The sequence below is a fragment of the Meriones unguiculatus genome, chromosome 3 (assembly GCF_030254825.1).
Source record: "Meriones unguiculatus strain TT.TT164.6M chromosome 3, Bangor_MerUng_6.1, whole genome shotgun sequence".
In the NCBI taxonomy this organism is placed as follows: Eukaryota; Metazoa; Chordata; class Mammalia; order Rodentia; family Muridae; genus Meriones; species Meriones unguiculatus.
In genome coordinates, this window is record NC_083351.1 from 170,301,643 (window position 1) to 170,315,035 (window position 13,393).

Sequence of the window (13,393 nt, forward strand, 5' to 3'; positions counted from 1 at the left end):
TGCACTCAAACGTGAGAATAACTCGCCTTCAAGTTGTTGATTTATCAAACTGAACAAAATCGCGTGTTATTTTGAAGAAGCCAGAAAGGCTATTTCCCCTAGATTTCCGTCATATTCTTCTTTCGAGGCACTTACTGCAAACGCTTAGCGGGCACACTTGGACGGAACGTGCTACAGGAGGGGTCTTTAGCCCTCGGGTGGGAGTTTGTATGGCAGGGCTTACACCTCTGTCTCTCGACGGGTTCCCGGGGATTGGTCTGCAGGAACCGACGGGGGCGGGCTCAGAACTCCCCGGCCCCGCCCCGGCCCCGCCCCGGCCCCGCCCCGGCCCCGCCCCGCCCCGCTCCCTGCCCCGCCCCGCCCCCGGGTTCCGTTGCTAGGGACTCTTCAGGTGGGTGAAGCCATGATGGAGCAGGATGACGGGTTGACGGCCTTAGACAACATCGTCACCCAGTTCAACACCTATGAAGACTTCCTGGACTCGCAGATCACCACGGTGGACCTGTACTACCTGGAGGTGAGCGGGGGTGGGGGTCTGCCGGCGCGGCGGGGCTCGCTCGCCCCCTGGTGGTGACGGCGGGTCGCTGGCTTCCAGAAGCTTCCTGCTCGGGCTCCCCGGTCTCCCCAGCAGCACACAGCGGGCTGAACCCCTCGGGGTCCTCGTAAAATGGCAAAGAGGAAGGAAGGCGCGAAACCAGTGGGAACCGGTCGCTGTGTGCCACTGAGGGCAGGGAAGTGGGAGGACCGGGAGACGGGGAAAATGCGGTTGGCTGGTTCTGCAAGCCCCAAGAGCCCCAGACTCCTGACTGCCCATCCCACAGCCCTGGGACCCAGACTTTCACAGCAGGCCAAGCAGCCACCTCCCTCTTCAGGACCAACTAGCAGCATTCTGGGGCATCAATCTCAGCAGTGTGAGGAGGATTTGAAGCCTGCCCTCCGCTGTGCAAGGCAGTCACATCGCATTTTTAAAATTCTCAAAATTGCGTTAGAGTTTTACTTGACTATGTGTCTGAAAAGTGTTTTGCCTTCAAAAATGTAATGTGCCATGGTGTGAAAATAATTCTAGATGAACAGAATATGTTCTTTTTGAAATTATCGGTTAAAATAAGTGTAAGTGGTATTTCTATCAAAACACAGTTTCTAAAAACAGTAACAACAACAAAGCAAGCTTTTACATTAATTACACAGATAACCTTTAAAGTTACATTTGTGTGCACACAAACAAGACGGTTCTGAACTTATATTCTGTGGGTCGAGGAATGATATTTGTACATACATATGTGTATGTGTACATATATGTATGTATGTGTGTATAAATATATATGTTTACACACATATATTTAATTAATTAATTAATTTGTTTGCTTGTTTGAGAGAGGGTTTCTCTTTGTGTAGCCCTGGCTGTCCTGGTACTAGCTCTGTATACCAGGCTGGCCTCGAACTCACAGAGATCTGCCTAGCTCTGCCTTCCGAGTGCTGGGATTAAAGATGTGCACTTCCACCATCAGGAGCCACAATTAGTATTTTTTCATTTAAATTTTTTGTTGTTGATATTTTTTTATTATTATCATTTATTAAAATTTATTCAGCGTGTATCCCAGCTGTAGCCCCTCCCTCATCTCCTTCCAATCCCACCCTCCCTCCCTCTTTTCGCCCTACACCCCTCCTCTAGTCCACTGATAGGGAGGTCCTCCTCCCCTTCCTTCTGACCCTAGCTTATCAGGTCTCATCAGGGCTGGCTACATTATCTTCCTCTGTGGCCCAGCAAGGCTGCACCGCCCAGGGGGAGGTGATCAGAGAGCCAGCCACTGAGTTCATGCCAGAGAAAGCCTCTGCTCCTCTTACTAGGGAACCCATTTGGAGAGTTTATAGGCTACATCTGAGCCAGGGTTTTAGGTCCTCTCTATGCATTGTCCTTGGTTGGGGTCTTCAGGGTCCCCAGGTCTCCTTTTGGAGCTCCTGTCTTCTCCAGGTCTTTCTATTCTCTTCCCCCCCTTTCATAAGATTCCTTGCACTCTGCCGAAAGTTTGGCTATGAGTCTTAACCTCTGTTTTGATACCTTGATCAGTAAAGTCTTTCAGAGGCCATTTGTGGTAGGTTCCTGTCCTGTTCCCTATCTTCTCCTGCTTCTGATATCTATTGCAGGACACAATGAAAGCAGTGCTAAGATGAAAATTTATAGCACTAAGTGCCTTCAGAAAGAAGATTGTGATATCTCATACAAACAACTCAATAGCACACCTGAAAGCACTAGAAAGAAAAGAAGCAGACACACCCAAGAGGAGCAGATGGCTGGAAATAATCAAACTCGGGGCTGAAATTAATAAATTAGAAACAAATAAAACAATTCAAAGAATCCATGAAACCAAGAACTGGTTCTTTCAGAAAATCAACAATGTAAACAAACCTTAGTCAAACTAAATAAAAGGCAGAGAGAAACTATCCAAATCAGCAAAATCAGAAATGAAAAGGGGGGACATAATGACAGACACTGAGGAAATTCAAAGAATCATTAGGTCTTACTTCAGAAGCCAATGGGCCACAAAATTTTGGATGATTTTCTTGATAGATTCCATTTACCAAAGCTAAACCAAGATCAGGTAACTAGATTAACCAATCCTATAGCCCCCAAGGAAATAAAAGCAGTCATCAAAAGTCTCCCATCCAAAAAAAAAAAAAAAAAAAAAAAAAAAAAAAGCCCAGGGCCTGATGGTTTCAGTGCAGAATTCTACCAGACCTTTAAAGAAGAGCTGATGCCAATACTATTCAAACTATCCCACAAAATAGAAACAAAAGGAACATTACCAAACTCATTCTGAGGCCACAGTCACCTTGATACCTAAACTACACAAAGACCAACAAAAAAGGAGAACTTCAGACCTACTTCTCTCTTATGAACATTGATGCAAAAATATTCAATAAAATACAAACTAAATCCAAGAACACATAAAAGGTATCATCTGCCATGACCAAGTAGACTTCATCCCAGGCATGCAGGGGTGGTTCAATATACAGAAATCCATCAATGTAATACACCATATAAACAAACTGAAGGAGAAAAACCATATGATCGTTTCCTTAGATGCTGAAAAAGCACTTGACAAAATCCAACACCCGTTCATGTTTAAAGTCTTGGAGAGATCAGGGATACAAGGCACATGCTTACACATAGTAAAGGCAATATACAGCAAGCCTATAGACAACATCAACCTAAATGGAAAGAAACTTAAATCAATCACACTGAAATCAGGGACAAGGCAAGGATGCACACCCTCTCCATATCTCTTCAACAAAGTTCTTGAAGTCCTAGCTAGAGCAATACGTCAACTAAAGGAGATAAAGGGAATACAAATCGGAAAGGAAGAAGTCAAAGTATCACTGTTCACAGATGATATGATAGATCAACCACTGTAATCCTTCAGCTGATTAACACCTTCATCAAAGTGGCTGATACAAATTTAACTCAAAAAAATCAGAAGCCCTCTTGTGTATACAAAAGACAAAAGGGCTGAGAAAGAAATTAGGGAAACAACACCCTTCACAGTAGCCACTAATAACATAAAATACCTTGGTGTGACTCTAACCAAGCAAGTTAAATTTATTTTTTAACTTATTTACCTTACATCCTGATCCTAGCCCCCTTACTTGTCCCAGCTCAATCCTACCTTCCCTTCCTCTTCTCCCACCCCATCCCTGTCCCAAGTCCTCAGAAGGGGGGAGCCCTCCTCTTCTACCAACTGATCCCAGTTTATCAAGTCTCATCAGTGCTGGCTGCATCACTTCCAGGAAGAAGTGACTCACAAACTTAGGGCAGAGCACAGGGAGTCTTATGGAAGAGAGGGGGGACAGAAGGACCCAGAGGAGACAAGAGTGCCACAGAAGACCAATAGCCAATAAGTCTGAGCCCATGGACACCTTCAGAGTTTGATGCACCAACCAAGAACCATGCATGGAAAGGACCTAGACCCCCTGCTCAGATGTAGCTCTTTTGTTGGAGAAGAACATGGATAGGTTTTTCTTCATTTTCCTCCTTTCCTTCTGTTTTTATTGCAAAGCCCCATCAAGGCTGCCTTCACGCCCACCTCCACACCTTGTGGTGCACACAGAGGCTTTAAGGGATGTGAGATCAGTGTTCTGGAAATCCCATGTCAAGCCTTCCTGGCTTTTCTTTCATGGAGGAAACAGACTCTAATCCTGGAGGAGGAGATGAAGGAAAGGGAAATTGTGTCAAGGCAGAGAGTACTTGATAGCGTGGCTCTTTTTGGGTCCTTGTCTGGCTGTCAGGACCAGGAGAAACCACATGGTAGGCAGCAGAGCTGAAAGCACATTCAAGTGCCACGCGGTGCCCTTGGGATCAGTATGCGCTGTAAGATTCCTCCATTCCTTCTTGCTGCTCTCTTGGGACTGGGGAGGGAGTGTTTGCTCACATACAAGCTTTTAAATGCTAAAACACACACACACACACACACACACACACACACACACACACACACGATGAAATGTGGGCAATAAGTCGCTTAATAGGTAAGGTAAGGTCATCTTTGTAGCCCAGATGGAACATTACCAAACTTAAGGCTAATAGTTTTAGGTTTAAAAAATTTGTTTTAAGACACAGATTTTCAGGTAAGAAGCTAAGTGTAATGTCAGAAAATAAACTATAATGTAGATTATAGGTGAGACTAAAGTTCCATCAGTCAGAACTTTAGAAATTTTCAAAACAGAGAACGGTAACAATGTTGAGGGAAAAAGATATTTGCTTTTAAGTTTGGAATTATTTCTATCTTTTTAACTTTCATGAAAAAATAAGATAAAGCTGAATAATGATACTAAAGCAACTATCTACATAAAGTAATTATATATAACTATATATAGATATATGTATATAACTGTATACATCCATGTAACTGTAGATATATATAGCTTTATATATAATGAGTTTATTATATATGATGAGTTTATATATAAAACTATATATATACATAGCTTTAGTATCATATATAAAACAACTATATATAAAGCACATATGTAGTAATACATATAGTTAGTTGCTTTATTATCAGATATATATATACATATATATATATAAACTTTTAGTTTAATTACATTTGTTTTGTGTCTATGTCTATTTGTGTGTCTATGGGCATGTTCCCAGTGCATAGCCAATTAACATGGGAGTGGATCACTTCCTTCCACTATATGGGTCTCAGGGCTCAAACTCAAGTCACCAGGCATTGGGGCCAGTGCCTTTGCTTGTTGAGCCATCTCATTGGCCTGAATGACAACTTCTAAAGTGCTATTGGCTGCGGACACTTAGGTTTTCATCTGTGGCTGCAAGGCAATGGCCATTTGAGCCACATAGAAAGTAGAAACCTCAGAATCCCTCCACTAGTGTACCACAAGCCAACTACTCTCCGACTGTGCTATTTAAAGTCGCCCCTCCTTAAAGATTTCTGAAAGATGCAAACCATCGCAAAGAAGAGCAATGTAAAAGCCTAGAGATGCAGAAAACATTGTCTCACTGTCTGTGGGGTCCTATTTATCCCTTCTCAGAGTCCTCACAAGGATGTTTTCCAGCTCATGAAAACCATGCCCCTCGCATGAGGTAGTTTCCTGCTGAACAACATCGCTTGACTTTTCACAGAGTCTATTTTCCACCCCCGGCTTCTTGCATGACTTTTCTTCTGCTAGTGAGGCTGAGCTTTTCATTTGTTCCCTGAGTTTTTCGTTTCCAGTTTTATTTCAGGAGGATTTTTTTTCCTGATTCTATTTCTTTGTTAAATTCTACTGTAATTTCTTGAATTGTTTTGTTCTTTCATTTGACTGTATTTTCATGGTCTTAATAAGACATTTACTCACATCCTTTTTAAGGACTCTGAACATATTCATAATTATTATTCTGAAGTCCTTAGTACCTGAGAAATTTAATATAGACAGAAGAATATTAGGGCCTGTCTAATTAGAATGATATGGACTATAAAACATGACAAAAATCAGTTTTAAGATATGCTATATATAAAATCCTATCGTCACATTTTTCTTCTTTGATTATCTGAAATAAACAATTTCAATTTGCTGTAGAAAAACTATTACTGTTTAAAAATCTGGTGATAATTTTGCCTTCTAAATCACTTGGTGTTTAAGCATAAATATCCCAAAAATTTTTATGCTAAATGAACATTACATATTGCTATATATATAAACTAGAGCATCATTCAGTCCTCATCAGAGAAGCTTCTTGCAGTAGATGAAGATTAACACAGAGACCCTCAACTAGAGAACACCCTGAAGGTGAGGACTTTGGAGTGTTCAGCCCTGAAAGGAATGTTTCTTTATTAATTCCATCCTCTCAAGGCTCAGGGATCTGTGCAGAATGGGAAAAGAAAGATTGCAAGATGCAGAGTTGATATATAACTCAGAAGAAAGTGTTTTCCAGGTGCAGCAGGGCAGAACTCACAGAGACTGTGAGAGCATGATCTATACATACATGCTCAAGCCTGACCAAAATCCTAGCATGAAGGAGGGGATGTGGGGAGAAAGTTCCCACTCCTAGCTGAGAAGCTATTTGTAAATAGTAGGTGTTGAAACAACACTGTGTGTATCAACCACAGTCCAGCTCAGACCCCAGGTTCAGGAGCAGATGACCAAGACAGTGTGGACAGCATTTTTGACTTTTGTCAGCAGCTTTTTTGTTTTTTGTTTTGTTTTGTTTTGTTTTGATTTTTTGAGAGGAAAAGAACATGATGTTGGGCAGGTGGAGGAGGACTTGGGGGGACTTTGGAGGTACTCAGGGGACAGGAAAGCATCTGATGTAAATATAGTGTGTAAAATTCTCAAAGAATGAATTATTTTAAAAGATGTGACTAAAGAAGGGGGGACACTGAGGTGCTGTTGGGAGAAAGCTACTGCAGTTTATTCTTGGTGTGAGTGGTGGTCACAAAGGGTTTTATCATTTAATAGTTCATTCAGCCCTACATTTGAAAGTTTTATCCTTAATTTTATATCGACAAATTATGTTTTATGATATAAAAATAAAGTTATTTATATGGAACATCAAAAAACTAATGAACATTCATCATCCCAAATTTTTATATTTTTTTGTCATTACAATATATCAAATTTATTATCCTAGTAACTTTGAAATGTAGAATGTTATTATTGTTTTCTACATTTATCATGCTGTATATCTTTTTTTTATTGCATTAAGCTTTTACTTGAACCTCTGTTGACATTTGGTTAAAGACATAATTTTCCTGCCCAATTTTCTTAAAACAAAAAAGTCCACTTCAAGTTAGAGGGTACCTTTCTAAAAGGCACTGTATTATCTAATTCTTTTTTGGATGTGAACATGAACTTGAAACAGCTTAAAGAAGGGAGGTTTTCTTGTGGCTTACAGTTTGACTGGGTTGAGATGGTCTACCCAGAATGTGACAGCACCTGCCCCAAGTCTGACATCGGGCACAAAGAAGTAAGTGGATGATGCTCCAGCCTTTGTCTCACTGGTGCCTGACTGAAGACACAATGTGATCATCTCACCAGTGCCTAATGCTCCCAAAGCTATGTTCTGCCTGACACCATGTGACATTGTATGCTGTATATCTTAAGGGGAAAAACACTGTTAAGGATTTTTTTTTTTTAATTACAACACCATTCCTTTCCATTTCCCCACTTCAAATCTTCCTAAATACCCCTCTCCACCCTCCTTCAAATTCATGGCTTTTCCCTCCCACTATGGTTATTGCATGCATGTATTCTAAATATAACCTATTTAGACAATTTAATGCTACCTCTATGTATGTTTTCAAGGCTGATCATTTGGTACTGGACAACCATTTGGTGTGTTTTTCCCTGGGGAAGGACACCTCTCTCTTTACCAGCTTTTTGTTTGTGTGTGTGTGTGTGTGTGTGTGTGTGTGTGTGTATAGGGTTAAGGCCTTGTTGGCTTTTCTTCATTCAGTTTGGCGTGTTCATTCATATTACTCTTGTTGAGCTCATGTATGGGCAGTCATGTTGGTTGGTTAGACTTTATGGGTGTGACTTACTCTATTAGTCAGAGATAGTCTCACAGCAATGGCCACTGCATCATTCACTTTAAGGCAGGTTAGATAAACAGGCAGGGAACAGAGCAAGGTATCAGACTGAGTTTTAAGTGACCTCAAGTTGTGTTATTAACTTGACTACACGTGTGAGTCACCACACATTACTTTAATAAATATTTTGTGTATGTCTTTTATGTCCATAAGTTAGAATGAAGTATAACTCAACTCCAGGGTTTCATTGTTGGTTTTCTCTCTGAATATTCCACTCATTATTGAAAGTGGGGTATTGGAATCTCCATTTTCAATGTATTGCAATCTGTCTTTCATTTCAGAGCCTTTTTGTTTGTTTTGTATAATTTAGGTGCACCAATGTTTGGTGCATAAATAGGATTGTTACATTGCTTGATAAAATGATACTTTTGCTATTATGTAATGGTAATAACATTGTTTGATTTCCAGAGCTCCTCTGTACAGCTAGGGCTTTGTCCATGCTAGACAAGCACTGCCAATAAGCTATCTAGCCAACTGTCATATTCAAGTGTTTTTATTTTTATTAAAAGTATATTTTTTTCTGATATAAATCTAACTACTCCTGCTTTCTTTTGATTTCTATTTGTGAGGAATACGTTTTGCATTCCTTTACTCTCAGTTACCTTAAAAGTGAGGCGAGCCTCTTGTGGGCAGCAGATAACTGGATTTTACTTCTGCATCTATTCTATTCTTTTTTTTCTCTTTTATCCTATTCATTTTCATTTGATAATTCAGTCCATTGACATCCAAGGTAGTTACTGATGAGTATGATTTTTCTGCAAATATTTTATTAATGATATTCTGTTTGTTTTATTGTTTATGTGTTTCTTACTTGCTAGCCTGTAGTTTTGGGTGATCCAGCTGCTAATGACTCTGGCAGGTAGAGCTTGGTGTGGGGCTCTCCGTATAGCTGTGTGCTTGCTGCCTCTCTCTCAGGTCAGGTGGAACAGTGGGCTTGGCTCTGCTGTATGACGACACCACTGGGTAAGCTCTGCAACCAGCTCATTGCCGTTACCTTAGATCAAGTAGCAGGGCATCTTTGTAGTTCAGGTGGTAGTGATGTTTGGGATAAGCAGTAAAAGCGTTGTGGACAGGATACTTGGGATGGTGGAGTAGCTCATCTGTATGTTGGGAGTGGCTGCTATATGCAATTCATGGTTGTGGTTTTCCTTTTTGCATCTAGAGGGCCGATGAGGGAGATTTTAAAGCTAGGCTGTGTATTATTTACACACCTGGGCATGACAGATGTAGCCTGCCCTCCGCTGAAATTTTTTTCTTTGTTTGTCTCTCTATGGATGAGACCCTGGGGTTGTTTCAAAGCATATCTTGGAGGCAGAGTGTTAAAGTTTTAAAGCACACAGAGCTTCCCACCTCTTCTGGTAGTGACCAGCCTAGGCTAGCAAATGGACTAGGTGTTAGTACAGGCAAGTACAGGAGGCCACCATCTAACCTGTGTCATCATACTCAACTTTGGCCTCATGCAAAAACCACATCAAATTTTATGGGACTTAGATAATCCTCATATCAATTGAGAAAAGCATAGTACAAACACTAAGGCTAATTTTATTTATGAGTTGAAAAAAAACAGTATATAAATATGTTAAGATATAAAAATATGTGATGTGAGGAATATGCTAATTACTCTTACATCACAATGAATACATATAATCATTCTATATTAATTAAGCATCAAAAAACAGTACTGGGATTAAAGGTTTAAGCAGGGGTGTGGGCAAAGGAGTGTGTAAAGACAGGAGAGGATGGTAGGTTATATAAAACTAAAGATGTCTGAAAAACTCATTTGGAGACTCAGTGTTTTATAATCTAGTTGAAAATATAATTAAAAAAAAGAAGAGCTAAGACGACTACTACTGCCCTTTATGGGTGGACAATGCTTGCTCTCAAAGACACGTGTAATTCCGTGGAAATCTCAGTGCCTGGCTTGCGATACCTTCTTAACAGTCACTGGCCAGAGGGCCTATTGCTCCCCAACAACCCTTTAAACTAGATGGTCAGATGGTGCTCTTTCTGACGGTACTACCTGCTCCTGGTGCAGCAGGCAGAGAGAGTCAAGCTGAAGCTCCCCAAAAGCCGCCTTCCTTCTGGAAGTTCCTGGAAGGGGCTCTGCAGGGCTCTGGAGGAGGAGCGCTATCAGTGGTATCTCCTGCGGTGAAACTCGAGTGCTCAGTACTGACTTGCAGGGCAACGTGGGCTGCATGGCAGTGGCGTGAAAGCTATGGGAGCAGTGACTGTTGGGACAAATTAAATAATGACGAGGGGGTTCTCCGACAGAGAAAGGGGAGAGGGCAGGGAACCAAGAGGGCAAGAGGGGCCAAGAGAGACCAAGAGGGAGACAACGGGGCAAATTGTTCCCTTTCAGGAGCAAGGTAACCACACCTTCCAGGTATGACCACCTGGCCTGCTACACATGATGACATCATAGGTTGCTAGGCAACCCAGAAGCATGTGCCTAAATACTTAGAGTGACCAGCTGCTGTGTGATTAGATCTGAGGCCTGCTAAGCAGGAGGAATCTCATGTCTGTTTTTGAAAGCTGGGTCAAAATCCCAGGGCTCAGGGGTCAGAGGCCCCACAAGAGAACTACTTCAGTAGCGCTACCTGGTAATGTTGTCAGACTTCTTTCTAAATATTGTTTTCACCTATAAGTTAGTGCTCTTCTCCACTTTGGCCAGAAAAGGTGCTTGGACTGGTGTGGGGGACTGTGGTGTCTGTGTGTGACATGGCTGCTATGCTCACAAACTCACTACAGTTCCGGGTACTTGGACAAGATCAAACCAATAAGAGAGGTCAGTAATCTAGCAGGGAGTACTAACGGGACTCGGGGAGTCACGGAAAGTCGAAAGGAGAGGGTTTGCAGGGAGGAGGAGGACATTGTGGGGCATCCAGGAGGAGTGAGAGGGAGTGAGAGACAATTATGAGCAATGTATCCGTGATGTAGAATTGTTAAAGTGTAAATTAGCCAAGTTGAAGCATTAATAGGTCAAAATTAAAAAAGAAAAAATTGATTCCTGTATGTACAGAAAAAGCATTGAATAAATTCTAAGCCTATGCTGATAATTTGATAGACTATTTTGAAACATTTATAGGATATTTAATTCTCTGAGTTTAAATATCTAATTCATATTCATGTGAGAAACCTGATGACTATAGCTGTTACTGGCAGCCTAGCCAATACAGTGCAATGTAAAGAAAATGGCATAATTAGAAGGAGCCAGAAAATGATTATGCTGAAAATGCAAGAAAATTGGCTAAAACTTTATTAGAACAACAACAACAAAGAGTTTAACAAGGAAATAAGGGTTGAGCTAAAAGCAGTTCATTTCCTAGCAATAAACAATGTGATATCAACAGAAGACATGAAGTAAATAAAAATAGAGCATCCTGAGCCCCTGCAGTAAGCATTCTCACATACTCTGATATGCTTGAGTCTTCCTGTCTTGATGAACAGATTCTTATCTACAAACTCGTTTTAGAAGTGGATTTGAGACAGTTTTTGCTCGAATTAGTTTTGAAAGAAAACCTTCAATCTGTATTGCTCTCTCTATTAAAGATTAATTCCACTAGGTGGAAGCATTTGCTCAGCTTTGTGGTTCACATGCACTAACCAGAGCAGGAGGGACATCTGTTAAGTGCAGCAGCATCGGGGCGAAGCCTTGATGTCCCTGCGCCTGGAGTTTGCACTGCCACGGCCTGATAAGTGCGTGCGTACAGTCCCACGGAGCGTGGGGTTTGCTTTTAGTGCTTAGTGAAGTAACGGGGTTAACTTGTAAGTCATTTGGTGGGCCGTACAGATCAGTAATCTAGTATTTTTCATCTTTTTAGTTGTTAGTCCTCTCCTCATGACTGTTGTCTACACCATAATATATGCTGTTTTTATTGTATTTTAAATGTTTGCCATGTATTTTAATGTAATTGTTGATAACTGAATACCTTATTCAATAGTTTGTATTGGTAACATCATGTAAAACAATAGCTCTTTAAGCCATGGGAGAATAAGAACTATTTTTTTCACGTATGGCTGCTACACATAACAATGTTTAAGGTACAGTTTTTAAAATAACTGGAATATGGCTGGCTTCAAGTACTGTGGGGAAATTTGTGTCAGTCAATTTCAGCGATTTCGTGGCTATCTTCTTGGGTGTCTACTTTGCTGGTCTTATTGGTAGCATCATTGTATGGGAACAATATCTCCATAGTTCAGTAGGAAATTCATCTACTCCTCTTTATAACTTGCATTTGAAGTTACAGCATTTTGTGTCATCTGCTAATTGACTTAAGTCAGTCTGCAGCCCGGGCCACTCTAAAAGCAGCCCCATTCTCTTTGTGTATAGTTGGTGCTCAAAGCCGTTCTTTTACCCACACCACTGTCCCTAATTACATTGCTTTAAAGATACGCTGTTAATTGTCTACTGCTGTTCGCATAAATCGTTTCAAAACACAAAACTTCTTTGTCCTCTGATCCCTTGGAGAAAATTTGGTGGTTGGTGTTTCTCTTTTCATCTCGTATCTGTGGTTAAAAGAGGAGCACGTGTGTCGAATTGTACTGTCAGGAGGCTAGTTTTGCCTATGCAATATCTCTTGTCCCCCCATTTAAGGAGGATACTTAGTTTAAGCAGTTGTTTTGTCTGCACTGAAGACAATTCACCCACACATCTGCTTGTTGGTTTCTTCCTCAGGATGAAACCCTGGCTCGCCAGCTGGTGGAGCTAGGCTACCGAGGGACGGGAGAAATCGTGAAAAGGGAAGATTTCGAAGCAAGAAAGGCAGCTATAGAGATTGCAAGGCTAGCTGAAAGAACACAGAAAAAGTAAGTGGTCCATGGCCCGGATCCAGAGGTTATTATATTTAGAGTATATGTAAAAATCCAACCTTTCTCCATATGAAAACTTGGAGATGCTGCTTGGGGCAATGAGACTTGAGATGTCCTAAACAATCAGGAAGCAGAGGGACTGCCCTGTGCTTGCAGGAACGCTATGTGAGAGTTTGATCTCTTCATCCAAGAAATGTAAATTCCAAAATACAGTCATTATGCCAATAAAGTCACGTTAAAAAGTAACCCACTGGTACTGGTTTTATGTGTTTACACGCTAAAAATATGTGGCATTTGCCTTAGAGGTCTTTGTACTTTTGAGGCATATGAACCCTGGTTGGCATTGTTTATGTTCTTGAACTTTTCAAACAGGAATTTGTGTGAAGACAGTAACTGTCACTGGCTCTTGTTAATGTGGCTTCTATAGGTCACGTGAACTGCACTGAGTGTGCTGTGTTACAACAGGGAGTTAGGAACAGGGGAAATTGCTCATTTGG

The 13,393-nt window shown here is 41.2% G+C and overlaps 1 protein-coding gene across 3 annotated transcripts in view; it reads left to right on the forward strand.

Annotated features, from left to right (window-relative positions):
- The first annotated feature begins 352 nt into the window (after positions 1-352).
- Positions 353-13,393, forward strand: part of Cfap299 (cilia and flagella associated protein 299) — a 567,892-nt gene continuing 554,851 nt past the window's right edge. For 2 of the 3 annotated variants that reach the window (XM_060378759.1, XM_060378757.1), the window contains exons 1-2: positions 386-517; positions 12,763-12,893. In XM_060378759.1, coding sequence (XP_060234742.1) covers positions 404-517; positions 12,763-12,893 — 245 coding nt within the window. In that variant the 5' untranslated portion in view covers positions 386-403. Of the gene's footprint in view, positions 518-12,762; positions 12,894-13,393 lie in introns of all 3 variants that reach the window. The other variant, XM_060378758.1, reaches the window with a different exon arrangement.